The sequence below is a fragment of the Pezoporus occidentalis genome, unplaced genomic scaffold (assembly GCF_034315485.1).
Source record: "Pezoporus occidentalis ecotype Australia unplaced genomic scaffold, CSIRO_AGI_Poc_V1 ctg250, whole genome shotgun sequence".
Taxonomy (NCBI): Eukaryota; Metazoa; Chordata; class Aves; order Psittaciformes; family Psittacidae; genus Pezoporus; species Pezoporus occidentalis.
In genome coordinates this window covers 1,109,028-1,121,542 of record NW_026914395.1, presented here as the reverse complement: position 1 = coordinate 1,121,542, position 12,515 = coordinate 1,109,028, and the positions used below count along the sequence as shown (strand labels likewise).

Genomic DNA, 12,515 nt, shown 5'->3' with positions numbered 1-12,515 from the left:
ATGGCTCCATGGGGTCTGACCGCGGATCCGTGCTGCAGAGCGGGTACATGGCTCCATGGGGTCTGACCGGGGCTCCGTGCTGCAGAGCGGGTACATGGCTCCATGGGGTCTGACCGGGGATCCGTGGGGTCTGACCGGGGCTCCGTGCTGCAGAGCGCGGTCCATGGCTCCATGGGGTCTGACCGCGGATCCGTGCTGCAGAGCGGGTACATGGCTCCATGGGGTCTGACCGGGGCTCCGTGCTGCAGAGCTCGGTCCATGGCTCCATGGGGTCTGACCGGGGCTCCATGAGGTCTGACCGGGGATCCGTGCTGCAGAGCGCGGTCCATGGCTCCATGAGGTCTGACCGGGGCTCCGTGCTGCAGAGCGCGGTCCATGGCTCCATGGGGTCTGACCGGGGATCCGTGCTGCAGAGCACGGTCCATGGCTCCATGGGGTCTCTCTGCGCTCACTGATGTACTCGGAGCCGCTTTATTTCGCACCACTGGGGTTGCTTCCCCGCACTGTGGCCTTGCAGGGCTCTGTGAGCTGCTGAGCTCGCGCTGTGCCCAAAATAATCCCCTCGTGTGTGCATCTCTGCTCGTTGACATGGCCATCGTGAGGCACGGTCCTGGTACAGAGAGGAGCTGCCAAGGCCGGCCCCGTCCGTGTGTTCTGCCAGCGTGTGCCTGATGCACTCGCACGGCCCGTCCCTGCGCTGGCTGTGCCAGGCAGCAGAGCCCCGGGATCGACCGCCACGAAGCCCGGAGCGTGGCTTTCTCTTCACCACCCTCCAAGGTGGCTCTGCCTGGGGCCGGGGGATGCTCTCCCGCCTTTCCTCTCCACGGGAATGCTTCTGGGTGTTGCACTGTGTTCCTGCTCCTGTGCAGCGCTAGGAATCAGGGCAGCCAGAGGAGGAGGGGGCAGAGAGCTATTTCAGGGAGCTGCTCTGTGTTAATCCCGGGCTGGGAGGGGGGAAAGGCTTTCCCCGGGTGCTTTACTGGCCGGGCATGCATTAAACGTTGAAAAGCAAAGAGAGAAAGAAGAGGATTAGGGGTGAGGGAGGGAGCTGGCTGCTGGTGGCCCTGGGTTATCCATCTGCTCTGCCTGTATGGATGCAGCAGCGTGAGCAATCTCACCTGCGGCTTCCCTCTCGTTTGTCCTTTCCCCACCCTTCTCCCTCTCGGCTCCCGTGTATCCAGGTCCTTCCGCGCTGCCGTTACCCGGAGCGGGGGAGCTCCCGGTTCACCTCGCTGAGCTGAGCCCAGCCGAGCTGAGCCAGGGAGATAATGGAGCTCAGGGCAGTGGTGGCCACGCTGGAGAGCGGGGAGCAGGACGCCGTGCTCAAGGTGCTTCAGGTCTACAACCGGGAGGTGAGTGAGGTCCCAGCCTCTCCTGCGGTGGGGTTTGGGTCCATGGGTCCCCGCGGAGCACGTCTGCCTGCGTGTTACTGCCAGCACATGGACGGGCTGCTTCTGTTTTCCCTGCGGATGGGCTGTTGCCTGGTGTTTGGTTGGGGAGCAGCTGAGCAGCCTCTCGTTCTCTTGGTTCCTTTCTGTATTGCAAGTAAAGGGTGGAGAAGGGCAAAGGGGTTATTCTTGTAACTATTGTTACTGAGCTATCAAGTAAAACCTGGAGGGAAATCTGGGTGCAGACCAAGCAGGAGAAGCCTTTATGTTAAGGCAAGGTTTGGAGGTGAGGTTTGGGGCCTGGGAAGGCTGCAGGTGAAGTGGTTGTTGTGATTTGCAAGTAAAAGATCACAGGAGGGCAGGGATGGGGCTGCTGGAGCCCGGTGCAGGTGCCTGCTCTGAACTGGGGGTAGAGGACATCAAAACAGGAAACTGCCCCATCCCTGGCAGTGTTTGAGGCCAGGTTGGACACAGGGGCTTGGAGCAAGCTGCTGCAGTGGAAGGGGTCCCTGCCCGTGGCAGGGGTTGGAGCTGGATGGGCTTTGAGGTCCCTTCCAACCCAAACCATTCTGTGGTTCTAAGAACAGTAGGGAAGCAGAGGGGGAAGCACTTTGAGCTTTAAAGTGGCACAGGGGGATCTGTGGGGGTAAATCCCATCACAAATAGACTCTGGTTGTCAGGGAAATCTTCAGGGTTCCCACCGGGGCGGGGGGCCCTGCAGAGCTCCTGACTCAGCCTGCACCACCCCGAGTAGGAGGGGAGCAGCGGGGAGAGCCGGGAGCCTTGTGCAGGGGTGTGCAAGAGGAGAGTGAGGCTCTTCCCAGCTTTGAAACGGGGGAGATGTGGCTGAGAAGGAGCAGGTCCCTCCTGGATGTTGCTCCATAGGAGTAACATCACCTGCTCCAGGTGTAACGCTGGAGGAGCTGGAAGTGCTGCCAGAGTTCCGTGTGTGGTCAGCCAGAGGTACCAGACACGGGTTTTTCTGTTGTCCTTTGCTGGTGCTGCAGTGTAGGAAGCTGTGAGGGTGGCAGTGGTTCTGCTGGACTGTCGGGAGCAATCAGAGGGGGCTGTGATGCTGCAGATGAACTGAGCAATCTCCTTGCCTCATTTTTACTGTAGTCGATGGTGCTGCACCCTCCTTGTGGGATACGTTTGAATTCACTGTTGCAGGCTCAGTCAGTCATTGCCAGGAGTAAACTACAGCTAAAGCAAAGCCACAGGTATGCAAAATAGACACGAATGGGGCTACAGGAGCGTGCCAAGAGGGTGCAGTGGGAGAGCACAAGTGCCCTGGTTGCCTGCAGAGCACATCAGCTCCAGGACTGGACCCCCAGTTCCTCAGAGTGAGGGGCAGCAGGAGAGGGCACCCTGTGAAGGCTGAAGGCTCTGCAGCAGCCTGTTGATGTTGTGTTATCCACCACGGCTTGGTCTAGGCTGGCAGGACCAAAGCCATCCCTAGGACCTTGGTGCTGGGGCACGGTTAAGCTGCACACTGGATCTTCCGCTGTTAAGCGGACAGGAATTGGCAGCGCATTAAAAAGGTGGCAGGAGAGACTGCACTTGTGGAATGAGGGAGTCAGGGGGCACCTGGGATCTCCAAAGCCCTGAGCAGCCAGTCCTGGGCTGGAGGAAGGCAATGGGCAGCTCATATAATGTGGTAAATACAGTGGGAGATGAGCTCAGCCCTTGAGACCTTGGATGGGATACCCTGGAGTTGCCATCCCTCAAGAGAGAATAAATGCAGGGCGTGAGGATGCCTGGTTGTGGTCATCCCTGCCCCTGAGCAGCTCCGCAGGGATGAGTGGTGTCAGTCAAAGGTGGGAGCTGGTCAAGGAAAGTGATCTGCTGGAGGTGGAGAGATCAGGTCTGTTGTGCTTAAAGAATGGGACCTGTCACCCTAGGGGTCTGTTTGCAGGTAACAAGAAGTGCTTTCTGTTGGTCAGGAGGAGGAGCAGTAAATGTCAAGGGGAGAATTGTGTAGGCACAGCTCGGTGGTGTCACGGAGCAGAGAACTGTGGCTGTTATGGGATAAGAAGCTCTTCCCTGTGAGGGAGCTGAGGCGCTGGCACAGGGTGCCCAGAGAAGCTGTGGCTGCCCCATCCCTGGCAGTGCTCAAGGCCAGGTTGGACACAGGGGCTTGGAGCAAGCTGCTCCAGTGGAAGGGGTCCCTGCCTGTGGCAGGGGTTGGAGCTGGAGGAGCTTTAGGGTCCCTTCAAGCCAAACCAGGCTGGGATTCTGATTTCTGAATCCTCTTTCCTCCAGTGCCTGGGCTATTTGGTTCTCTTCTGTCTCACAGACAGAGGTTCTCCGAGCACTGATTCCCTGCCTCTGCTGGGGGCTGCTCTTGAGGGGGTGCTTGCTTTGGGGCAGTTTGGTTTCAGACCTGCCCTGCCCAGGGCCATGGGTTTGTGCGTTTCTAACCTGCTGTTTGTTTTCCTTGGTGTTGTTCTCCCCCACAGAAATCTCAGTGCTTCACCTTTGACGATGAGGAGCGGGAAGAGAGGAAGGTGCGCACAGGCTTTGCTGTCTTCCTCTGGCTGAGTGTGTGAATGTGCTGCTGTTGGTACTCCTGTGCAGCAGGTTTGGTGCTGGCATCTCCTTGGGGAAAGAAAGGAGTGTTTTCATTAGCTTGGTGAGGGAATGGGGTGCTCAGAGCATCTGCCTGGCTGTTCCCATCAGTAGGTGGTGGTTTAGGATGAAGGTCAGCATCCTTCCAGCATCAGCAAGCCCTCTGTGTCCTGCAGTACATGCAGTCCCAGCCATGGGTGTGATCCTCTGTGGCATGGCTCTGCCAGGCCAAGGCCACAGCAGCGTGCAGGGCTCCTGAGGCAGCTGCGGGCTTTGGCTGAGGCTCTCTATTAACAGATGCTTTGAGCTGCTGTAATCTGGCCCTCAGTGGAAGGAAGCTCTCCTGCCTGTTCATTTCTGCTCTTACCAGGGCAGACCTGTGTGTGGCTGCGCATGGCTGATGGGCTTCTCTGCATCAATAAGTCAGTTTTTCCTGACAGAGCCTGGATTATTTTCCATCTGGTCCAGCCCATTGGTTGGTTGTGCCAGTGCCTGTGTTATCACAGCAAGTATGGACCATGCAGCCAGGGTGGAGCGCAGGACCCCTCTTGTCTGTCAGCTGATGCAGGGTGCAGCTTTTCCAGGTACAGCCAGATGCACAGGACCAGATGTCCCAGGATCTGAGCTCTCTGCCCTGCTTGTCTGGCTGCTTGGGCAGGGACAGTCACAGTCACACAGCCTTGGGGTGCTCCACTTTTGTGGTGTAAGTCGTGAAGCACAGATGGAGCATCACCATGTAGCTCCTGGTGCTCAGTTCTTGGAAGGGTTTAGCCTTGGGAACACTCTCCAAGATCTCTTTAACCTGAGTCTAAAATTCATTCCTTCCCTCGGTCCTTTTATCATCACCACATCCAGCTGGGGCTGTGTTAAGGCAGTGACAAATCTTGTTGTGATCTTGGGTTCCTTCCCCCTAGTACTGTGCACGGAAAGACACACGCTCTGGTGTTGTTAGAGATGCAGGGAGACCTGACCTCACCAGGGTGTCGGAGCAGTGGGTGCCTGGTGTAACATGAGGTGTTGCTACATGTGGCTCAGGCCAGGCTGTGCCCTGTGTGTGGAGTTCCCTTTGCTCCTCCTCGTGCCTCGCTCGCTGGCACGCACGGTGCTGTTACCCACGAGGGTTTGATTCTCTGCTCTTGTGAATCCGTGTTAGTGGAGCTCTGCCAGCCTGTCCCTGCAGAGGATCTGGGCTAGTAGGTCTGCAGACAGCACTGAGATAATGCTTATTTGAATCTCCTGAGGTCTTACCACCTCCTTTCTGAGGGCATCACGTGCTGCTCTCACCTCACTTAGGTCCATTCCCCTCCCTTGGTGACTTCTGATGCATCTCTCAGCCTTGTCAGTCTGTTTCTGGAGCACCCAGAGCAGATGCCTCCCTAACCTGAAGGCTCTGGGTGGGAGCGGAGGGCTGCTGTTGAGTTGGTTGTTAGTGAAGCCTTAAGGGATGCTTTTGCTCTGTCCTCTTTGCTTAATGCAGCTGTCAAGTAAACCCCATTAGCCTGGGTGAAGCTGCAATATGGGGTAGTAGCAGTTGTCTGTTCATCCTCCCCCCTTACATCTCATACTCTCTCCCAGCCACTCTTTGTTTCTTGCTTGAACTGGGCCAGGATCAGATGCCAGAGCCAAGCACTTGCTGGGTGCACCCCTGAACCAGCGCCGTCAGCAGGCCCATCTCTAGATGATGCTCCCATCTCCCAGGGCAGTGTTACAGGGTGCGGGGAGCCCTGTCAATGGCAGAGCACGAGGCATTCCTTGGTTCCTTGTTCCCAACGGCACAGAAAATGGCCCAGCTGCTGATCAGGTTCCTGGAGAGAGAGCTGCAGCCGTCCTGCCAGGTCACCTGCCTGGAGAGCATCCGCATCCTGTCCCGCGACAAGTCCTGCCTGGAGCCCTTCACCACCAAGGACGGGCTGCGGACCCTCTCCAGGCACGCGGGCATCGCTTACTCCGAGGAGCTCATCCGGGAGGTCCCCGACTTGGACGTGATCCTGGAGTCCCTCAAGTGTCTCTGCAACGTGGTGTTCAGCAGCCCGCGGGCGCAGGCGCTGGCGGCCGAGGCGCGGCTCGTGGTGGGCCTGGCCGGGCGCATCAAGCTCTACAACGAGAGGAGCCTTCCCCACGAGGTGAAGTTCTTCGACCTGCGGCTGCTGTTCCTGCTGACGGCGCTGCGGGTGGACACGCGCCAGCAGCTGGCCCAGGAGCTGCGGGGCGTCAGCCTCATGGCGGATACCCTGGAGCTCACCCTGGGTGTGAAGTGGATGGACCCCTACGAAGTTGCCGCCGAGGAGGGGCTTCTCCCACCTTTGCCTCGGCAGGAGACGGAGCGCGCCATGGAGATCCTCAAAGTGCTCTTCAACATCACCTTCGACTCCAGCAAGAGGGAGGTGGATGAGGTAAGTCCCTGGTGTTCCCCCGTACACGTGCCTGGCTCCAGGCTGGCTTTCACTGCTGCCTTTCTCCTCACTTGCGTGTCCTCTGTTACAAACTGGCCCTCGTGCAGCCCCTGGGACAGAGAGGGGTGGCAGGAGCCTCGTGTGGCAGAGCTTCCTCCCTTGGGCACTGCCTCTGTCCAGTGCATTAGTGACACGTCAGACTTCCAGAGCATTGCAGTTTACAGGCTGGGTGTTTCCCTTCTTAATGACACTGTTCACTGCACAAGGGCAGAGCAGACACCCCAGTAACTGACTTCTGAGCCTGGCCTGGTGCTCCTTCACTTTCTGGACCAGGTCAAGGGAGGATGTGATGGAGAACACCTCTGGCTAACCCATGGGGCTGGTTTGGGGCCACTTCCAGCCTTTGGCTCAGTGTCCCAGAGCGAGGGGAAAGGTATAGGGCAGCAGGGAATCTGTGAATTGTCCTGAGAGGAGAGCTGGAGGCTGCTTTCACTTGAGCCACCCTGCAGTCAGTTGCAGGCTGCTGGATGGGGCTGTGGGCTCAGGGCAGGCTCTGGGATGTGGAGGATCCCTTTCCTGATGCAGGTTTCCATTCTCTGTTTGGGGGCAGGAGGATGCTGCTTTGTACCGGCACCTGGGGGCTCTCCTGCGTCACTGCCTCATGATCTCTGCTGATGGAGAGGACAGGACAGAGGAGTTCCACAGGTCTGTTAGAGCAGTTGGTCACCATCTCACTAGCAACAGGTCTGCTAAGGCACATCCTGCCTGACTTTGGCTTTAGCATCCTCTGCTTGTGTGGCGATTGCTGAGGTGACACCGGAGCGGGTACCTTTGGTCCAGCCTGGTGGACTAGCCCTGTCCTTCCTGCAGACACCTTGTCTGTGCTGCCAGCACAGAGAGGAGTGTGTTGTGTTCTCCCAGCCTGCCCGAGGGCTGTGTTCCATCCCCTTCCACCCCCTGCCTCCGACCTGCTCAAATGCCACCACTTGTGGCCTTTGCCAGGGCAGATGTTTGGTGCTTTGATTAGAGCCCGTGGTGTGTCAGTCCCTTAAGCCAGGCTGAGGAGTTGCCTGGGGCACATCACTGAGCATTCCTGGCCCGGGGTGTCAGCGCTGAGCTGGTGACACTGCCCTCAGTCAGGAATCCCAAGCAATACACTGAATGGCTATTGGGGTGAGAAGGAATGATAGTGATACAGCAGGAGGCCCTGGAGAAAGACCTGCTTGGCCTCCGTGTCAGGATCTGTGGTTTCTCAGCTGTCAGCAAAGTCTCTTTGGACTCCCAGAACATAGTTGTGACCCCAAAAGCAGTTTAATTTATCCCCTCTCAGTGGTGTGAGGAGTCTGGGGTGCTGTCCAGAGGCAACTTGGATCTCAGGGTCCCCTCACTGCTGGACGTTAGCGATGAGCCTCCATCTCTGGAGAGCTGAGGGACTTCCGTGAGCAAAGCCCCATGACTGTGTTCTCTCCTCCCTTCCTTGCCCAGCCACACGGTTAACCTGCTGGGCAACCTGCCCCTCAAGTGTCTGGATGTGCTCCTCGCCCCCAAAGTGCGGCCCGGCTCCCTGGAGTACATGGGTGTCAACATGGATGCGGTCAGCATCCTGCTGGACTTCCTGGAGCGCCGCCTGGACAGGGTGAGTTGTGAGGCTGCTTCCCTGCTCGCTTGCAGCAGCTCACTGCAGGGCACCCTGCCTGCAGCCCGGGAAGGCCCCACAGCGCACGGGGGGGCTTGGAGATAGCTCTTTATGGAAGGGGCAGCTTTTAATGGAGGCCAAACTTGGGGTTGGTGGGGCTAAACCAGTGTCTGTTGACCGACAAAGTGGCTGTGTCACCAGTTGGTGGGCTGTGGGCAGTGGGGCTGGTTGAGCAGCAGGGGATTAGCTGCGTGGTGGGAAATGGGTTCTGTTTCAGTCAGCTCAGTAGCGACCTGGTGAGCAGCTTCTGAAGCCTCGGTTTGTGTTGGTTTCAAGCCGGCTGTGGTTTCAGCCTCTGGAGTCCTTCCAAAGGGTCTTCACATTTTACCACTGCACTTCTCCACTCCGGATGCCCCACAAGTATTTCTAGCAGCTGGAAGCTGCTGTGCTATGGAGCAGGGCTCAGAAAGCCGTGGGTTTGGGAGTGGTGGAGCACTGGAACCGCTGCGGCAGAGGCTGGGAGCTTTGATGTCCAGCTCTTTCCCTGATGTCTGCACTCACGTTCTCCGCCGCAAGCCAGAGGGGCTGAGCTCAGTGCGTCTCATGTGGTGCTGGTTTTGTGGTGCCTCTGCAGGGACACAAGCTGAAGGAGAGCCTGACCCCAGTGCTGAACCTGCTGACGGAGAGCGCCCGCGTCCACCGCCAGACCAGGAAGTTCCTGAAGGCCAAGGTGCGCTGAGGCTCAGGCACCAGCTGAGGGATGCTGCTCCCAGGAGAGAGGGTCCAGGGAGCACACCTGGTCACTGCCACCCTGCCAACAGGGCCCCGTGTCTCTGCTGGGCTCTGGTCTGGGGGGGTTGAGGCCTTTGGTACCCGCAGTGTTTTGTCCACGTCTCTGTGCATTGCTCGTTGGGGCTGACCACACGTGCGTTGTCCCCTCCTGACCTGCTCCAGCCCCACTGATCCCCTTCCCCACGGCCCCACAGGTGCTGCCTCCGCTGCGGGACGTGAGGAACCGGCCGGAGGTGGGGAACGCGCTGCGGAACAAGCTGGTGCGGCTCATGACCCACATCGACACGGACGTGAAGCACTGCGCCGCAGAGTTCCTCTTCGTGCTCTGCAAGGAGAGCGGTGAGCGCAGGCAGGGGCTGCCCTGGGACAGGGAGCGTGGGGTGGGCGACCCTCTGCATCCAGTGGGAACCTCTGTTCCCGTGGGCCGGGTACACCGAGGAGGAGGAAGTGGAAAGCATCCCGGGGCGCTGTGGGGAGGAGCTGCTGTGTCTCATGCCAGCGGTGAGTGAAGAGCTGTGCTGGAGGGCACCCCACCACCCTGTTCAGACCCTCACCCATGGCTGTTGTACTGCCCTTCCTGGGGCAAAGTGGGAGCCTGTTCCAGGGCAGAGCCCAAAGGAGTGTTGGCATCTCCAGGTCTCCGTGGCCTTGCTCCAGTCTTGCTGTTGGGGCACGCACAGGGGCAGATGGGCAGGAGCAGGAGGAAAGCACAGGGGGGTTGGTGTCTCCCCATTGACAGCAGCAGAGGGAGGCACAGGGGGTTGGTGTCTCCCCATTGACAGCAGCAGAGGGAATCACAGGGGGTTGGTGTCTCCCCATTGACAGCAGCAGGGGGAAGCACAGGGGGTTGGTGTCTCCCCATTGACAGCAGCAGAGGGAAGCACAGGGGGTTGGTGTCTCCCCATTGACAGCAGCAGGGGGAAGCACAGGGGGTTGGTGTCTCTCCCCTGGCACCAGCAGAGGGAAGCACAGGGGGTTGGTGTCTCTCCCCTGGCACCAGCAGAGGGAAGCACAGGGGGTTGGTGTCTCTCCCCTGGCACCAGCAGAGGGAAGCACAGGGGGTTGGTGTCTCCCCATTGACAGCAGCAGAGGGAAGCACAGGGGGTTGGTGTCTCCCCATTGACAGCAGCAGAGGGAAGCACAGGGGGTTGGTGTCTCCCCATTGACAGCAGCAGGGGGAAGCACAGGGGGTTGGTGTCTCTCCCCTGGCACCAGCAGAGGGAAGCACAGGGGGTTGGTGTCTCCCCATTGACAGCAGCAGAGGGAAGCACAGGGGGTTGGTGTCTCCCCATTGACAGCAGCAGGGGGAAGCACAGGGGGTTGGTGTCTCCCCATTGACAGCAGCAGAGGGAGGCACAGGGGGTTGGTGTCTCTCCCCTGGCACCAGCAGGGGGAAGCACAGGGGGTTGGTGTCTCCCCATTGACACCAGCAGAGGGGAGCACAGGGGGTTGGTGTCTCCCCTCTCCCGCAGTGTCCCGGTTTGTGAAGTACACGGGCTATGGGAATGCCGCGGGGCTGCTGGCAGCACGAGGCCTCATGGCCGGGGGCCGGGAAGAGGGAGAGTACTCGGAAGATGAGGACACGGACACGGAGGAGTACAAAGAGGCAAAGCCCAAGTAAGAAGCCTGTTCCCTGTCCAGAGCCCCCCTTTCCTCCACCACCTCCCACTCCCGCTCTGTCCCCCTCTTCATCTGTTCTCTGTCGTCTCCCTTGTCCTGCCCTTCCACAGGCACTGTGTGTAGGACATGCAGGAAGCAGAAGCACCACATTGCACTGTGCACTTAAAGGCAGTCTTGACACTGTGCTCCCCTGCTCAGTAGAACCCAGGTCTTCAAAGAGCCCTTTGGTCACTGCTCTGCTTTTCCCCCTCCCCTGCCCTGCCCTTGCTCTTCTTCTTGCAGCATTAACCCCGTGACGGGCCGAGTCGAGGAGAAGCTGCCCAACCCCATGGAAGGGATGACTGAGGAGCAGAAGGAATATGAGGCCATGAAGTTAGTGAACATGTTTGACAAACTGTCCAGGTACCAGACAGCTCTGTCTGTTCGTGTCTGCATTAGCACCCGTGTGGCTGTGATCTGCATTTGCCACAGGCCTTTCTAAGGCCACCACCGACTGAAGGGAGGTGAGGGGGAGCAGGAGATACGTGGGGAAATGCTTCCTTGAGCTGGGCCCCACTGGTGCAGGGGGAGGCATCCCCAGCCCCACACACCCCTGGCACGATGCTGTACTGTGAAATCCCTCCATGTGCCTGTGCTTCCAAGCACTGGGCCTGCTCTGAGGGCCCTGAGCAGGGAACACTTGTGCTCCCAGCCATCCCCTCACCGTGCTGGGGGCTTTATGGCCAGAGCTGTCCCCTGCTTCTCAAAAGGGATTCTTGGTGGTGGCCTGGGGTGGTTCTGGGCTGCCTTGGGCAGGCCCCATGTTTCTGCTGTAGCCCACGTCCGTTTCCATGCTGGCTGCTGCAGCCCGGTGCTTCCTTTCCCCTGTCCCTGGCTGCAGAGAGCAGGTGATCCAGCCCATGGGCATCACACCCGGCGGCAGCCTGGCACCCATGCACAGCGCCCTGCGCGACGCCGCTGAGGACAGGTCCTCGTCTGACTCGGACCTGGGGCTGGACTGAGCTGGGAGCCCCCCCAGTGCTCCGGGGCTGAGCTGGGAGCCCCCCCAGTGCTTCGGGGCTGAGCTGGGAGCCCCCCCAGTGCTCCGGGGCTGGTGCTGCACCAGAGGCTGGTGCTGGTCCAGGAGCCTCCCTGCAGGGTCTGGATCCAGCATGGAGCCCTCGACAGCCCCTCACAGGAGCACCTCCTGCCTCTTCCCAGCTCCACACCTCCTGCCCGAGGCCTGGCTCCACCTTGAGGATTCCCCACTCCAAACTTTTCCAGGACTTCCCAGTAGGATGTTTTTAATGCAGGATATTCAGCAGAAACGGGCTGGGGGAGGATCTTGGTCCCACCACCGGGGTTCAGCAGCCTGCAGAGCACTGTGTGCATGTGCAGCCCTGTCAGTGTGCATGGGAAAGTGCGGCCAGCCCGGGCTGGGGGGGAGCTGCTCCCTGGCATCACGGCTGGGAATGGGGGGCTGAGTGGTGGCTCCCGGCAGTTCCGGGGGGCAGCCCGTGGGTGCAGCCATGGCCCTGCAGGCAGCTCTGTGTGCATGTGGTGCTGTCTGTGCACATCAGCAGTGTGGACGTGTGAGTGGCAGGAGTGAGGGCAGCCGCAGCGGGTGCAGTGCAGGGAGCAGGTGAAGCCTCTGTGTGAAGCTTCCAGCATTCCCGTTGCCAACATTCCCATGCAGGTCCCACCCCCGTGCTGGCCGGGAGCAGGCTGGCACTGTGCAGTGTTCCTGTGGCCTCCCAGCTCAGTCTTTGCCATGGGCCTTTCCCCATCCTGAGCTTCCCAAAGGAAAGGGCAGGCTGTGCTCTGTGGGCTGCCCTCGCCTGCCTTGGCTTCCCCAGGGACACCCGGGGCTGGTGCCTGTCCTGTCCCCCCCGCTGTGGCTTTAGGTTTGTCTTGTTCTGGTTGGTTTTATTTCTTTTTAAAGAGGACTATTTTAAAGGAAACCTTTTAGTCTGTGTCACGTCCCAGAGCTCCCCAGCTCCCTGTCACGAGTAGGAATGCAGAAGTGATGCTGGAATAAAGAAACCACAACGAGCTCGTGGCAGTGGTTCATGGGGCGCAATGGCCTGAGCAGGTCAGGGATGTTCTTTAGCTCTTTCTGTGCACGCGGTTCTGTTCTGG

The 12,515-nt window shown here is 59.4% G+C and overlaps 1 protein-coding gene across 1 annotated transcript; it reads left to right on the top strand.

Moving 5' to 3' along the window:
• The first annotated feature begins 1,193 nt into the window (after positions 1 to 1,193).
• Positions 1,194 to 11,863, top strand: RIC8A (RIC8 guanine nucleotide exchange factor A). Its single transcript, XM_062623359.1, has 10 exons — positions 1,194 to 1,352; positions 3,848 to 3,895; positions 5,735 to 6,349; positions 6,960 to 7,054; positions 7,835 to 7,985; positions 8,620 to 8,715; positions 8,972 to 9,116; positions 10,250 to 10,394; positions 10,680 to 10,799; positions 11,278 to 11,863. Exons 1-10 carry the CDS (start codon positions 1,269 to 1,271, stop codon positions 11,396 to 11,398), a joined length of 1,620 nt encoding a protein of 539 aa, XP_062479343.1. The 5' UTR covers positions 1,194 to 1,268; the 3' UTR covers positions 11,399 to 11,863.
• The last annotated feature ends 652 nt before the right edge of the window (positions 11,864 to 12,515 follow it).

Bases quoted from the DNA above. Each gene is read 5' to 3' on its own strand.
- RIC8A (XM_062623359.1), top strand. From the start codon at position 1,269: ATGGAGCTCAGGGCAGTGGTGGCCACGCTGGAGAGCGGGGAGCAGGAC. The intron at 9,117-10,249 runs GTGAGCGCAGGC...CCTCTCCCGCAG, and splicing joins CGTGCTCTGCAAGGAGAGCG to TGTCCCGGTTTGTGAAGTAC. The intron at 10,800-11,277 runs GTACCAGACAGC...CCCTGGCTGCAG, and splicing joins ATGTTTGACAAACTGTCCAG to AGAGCAGGTGATCCAGCCCA.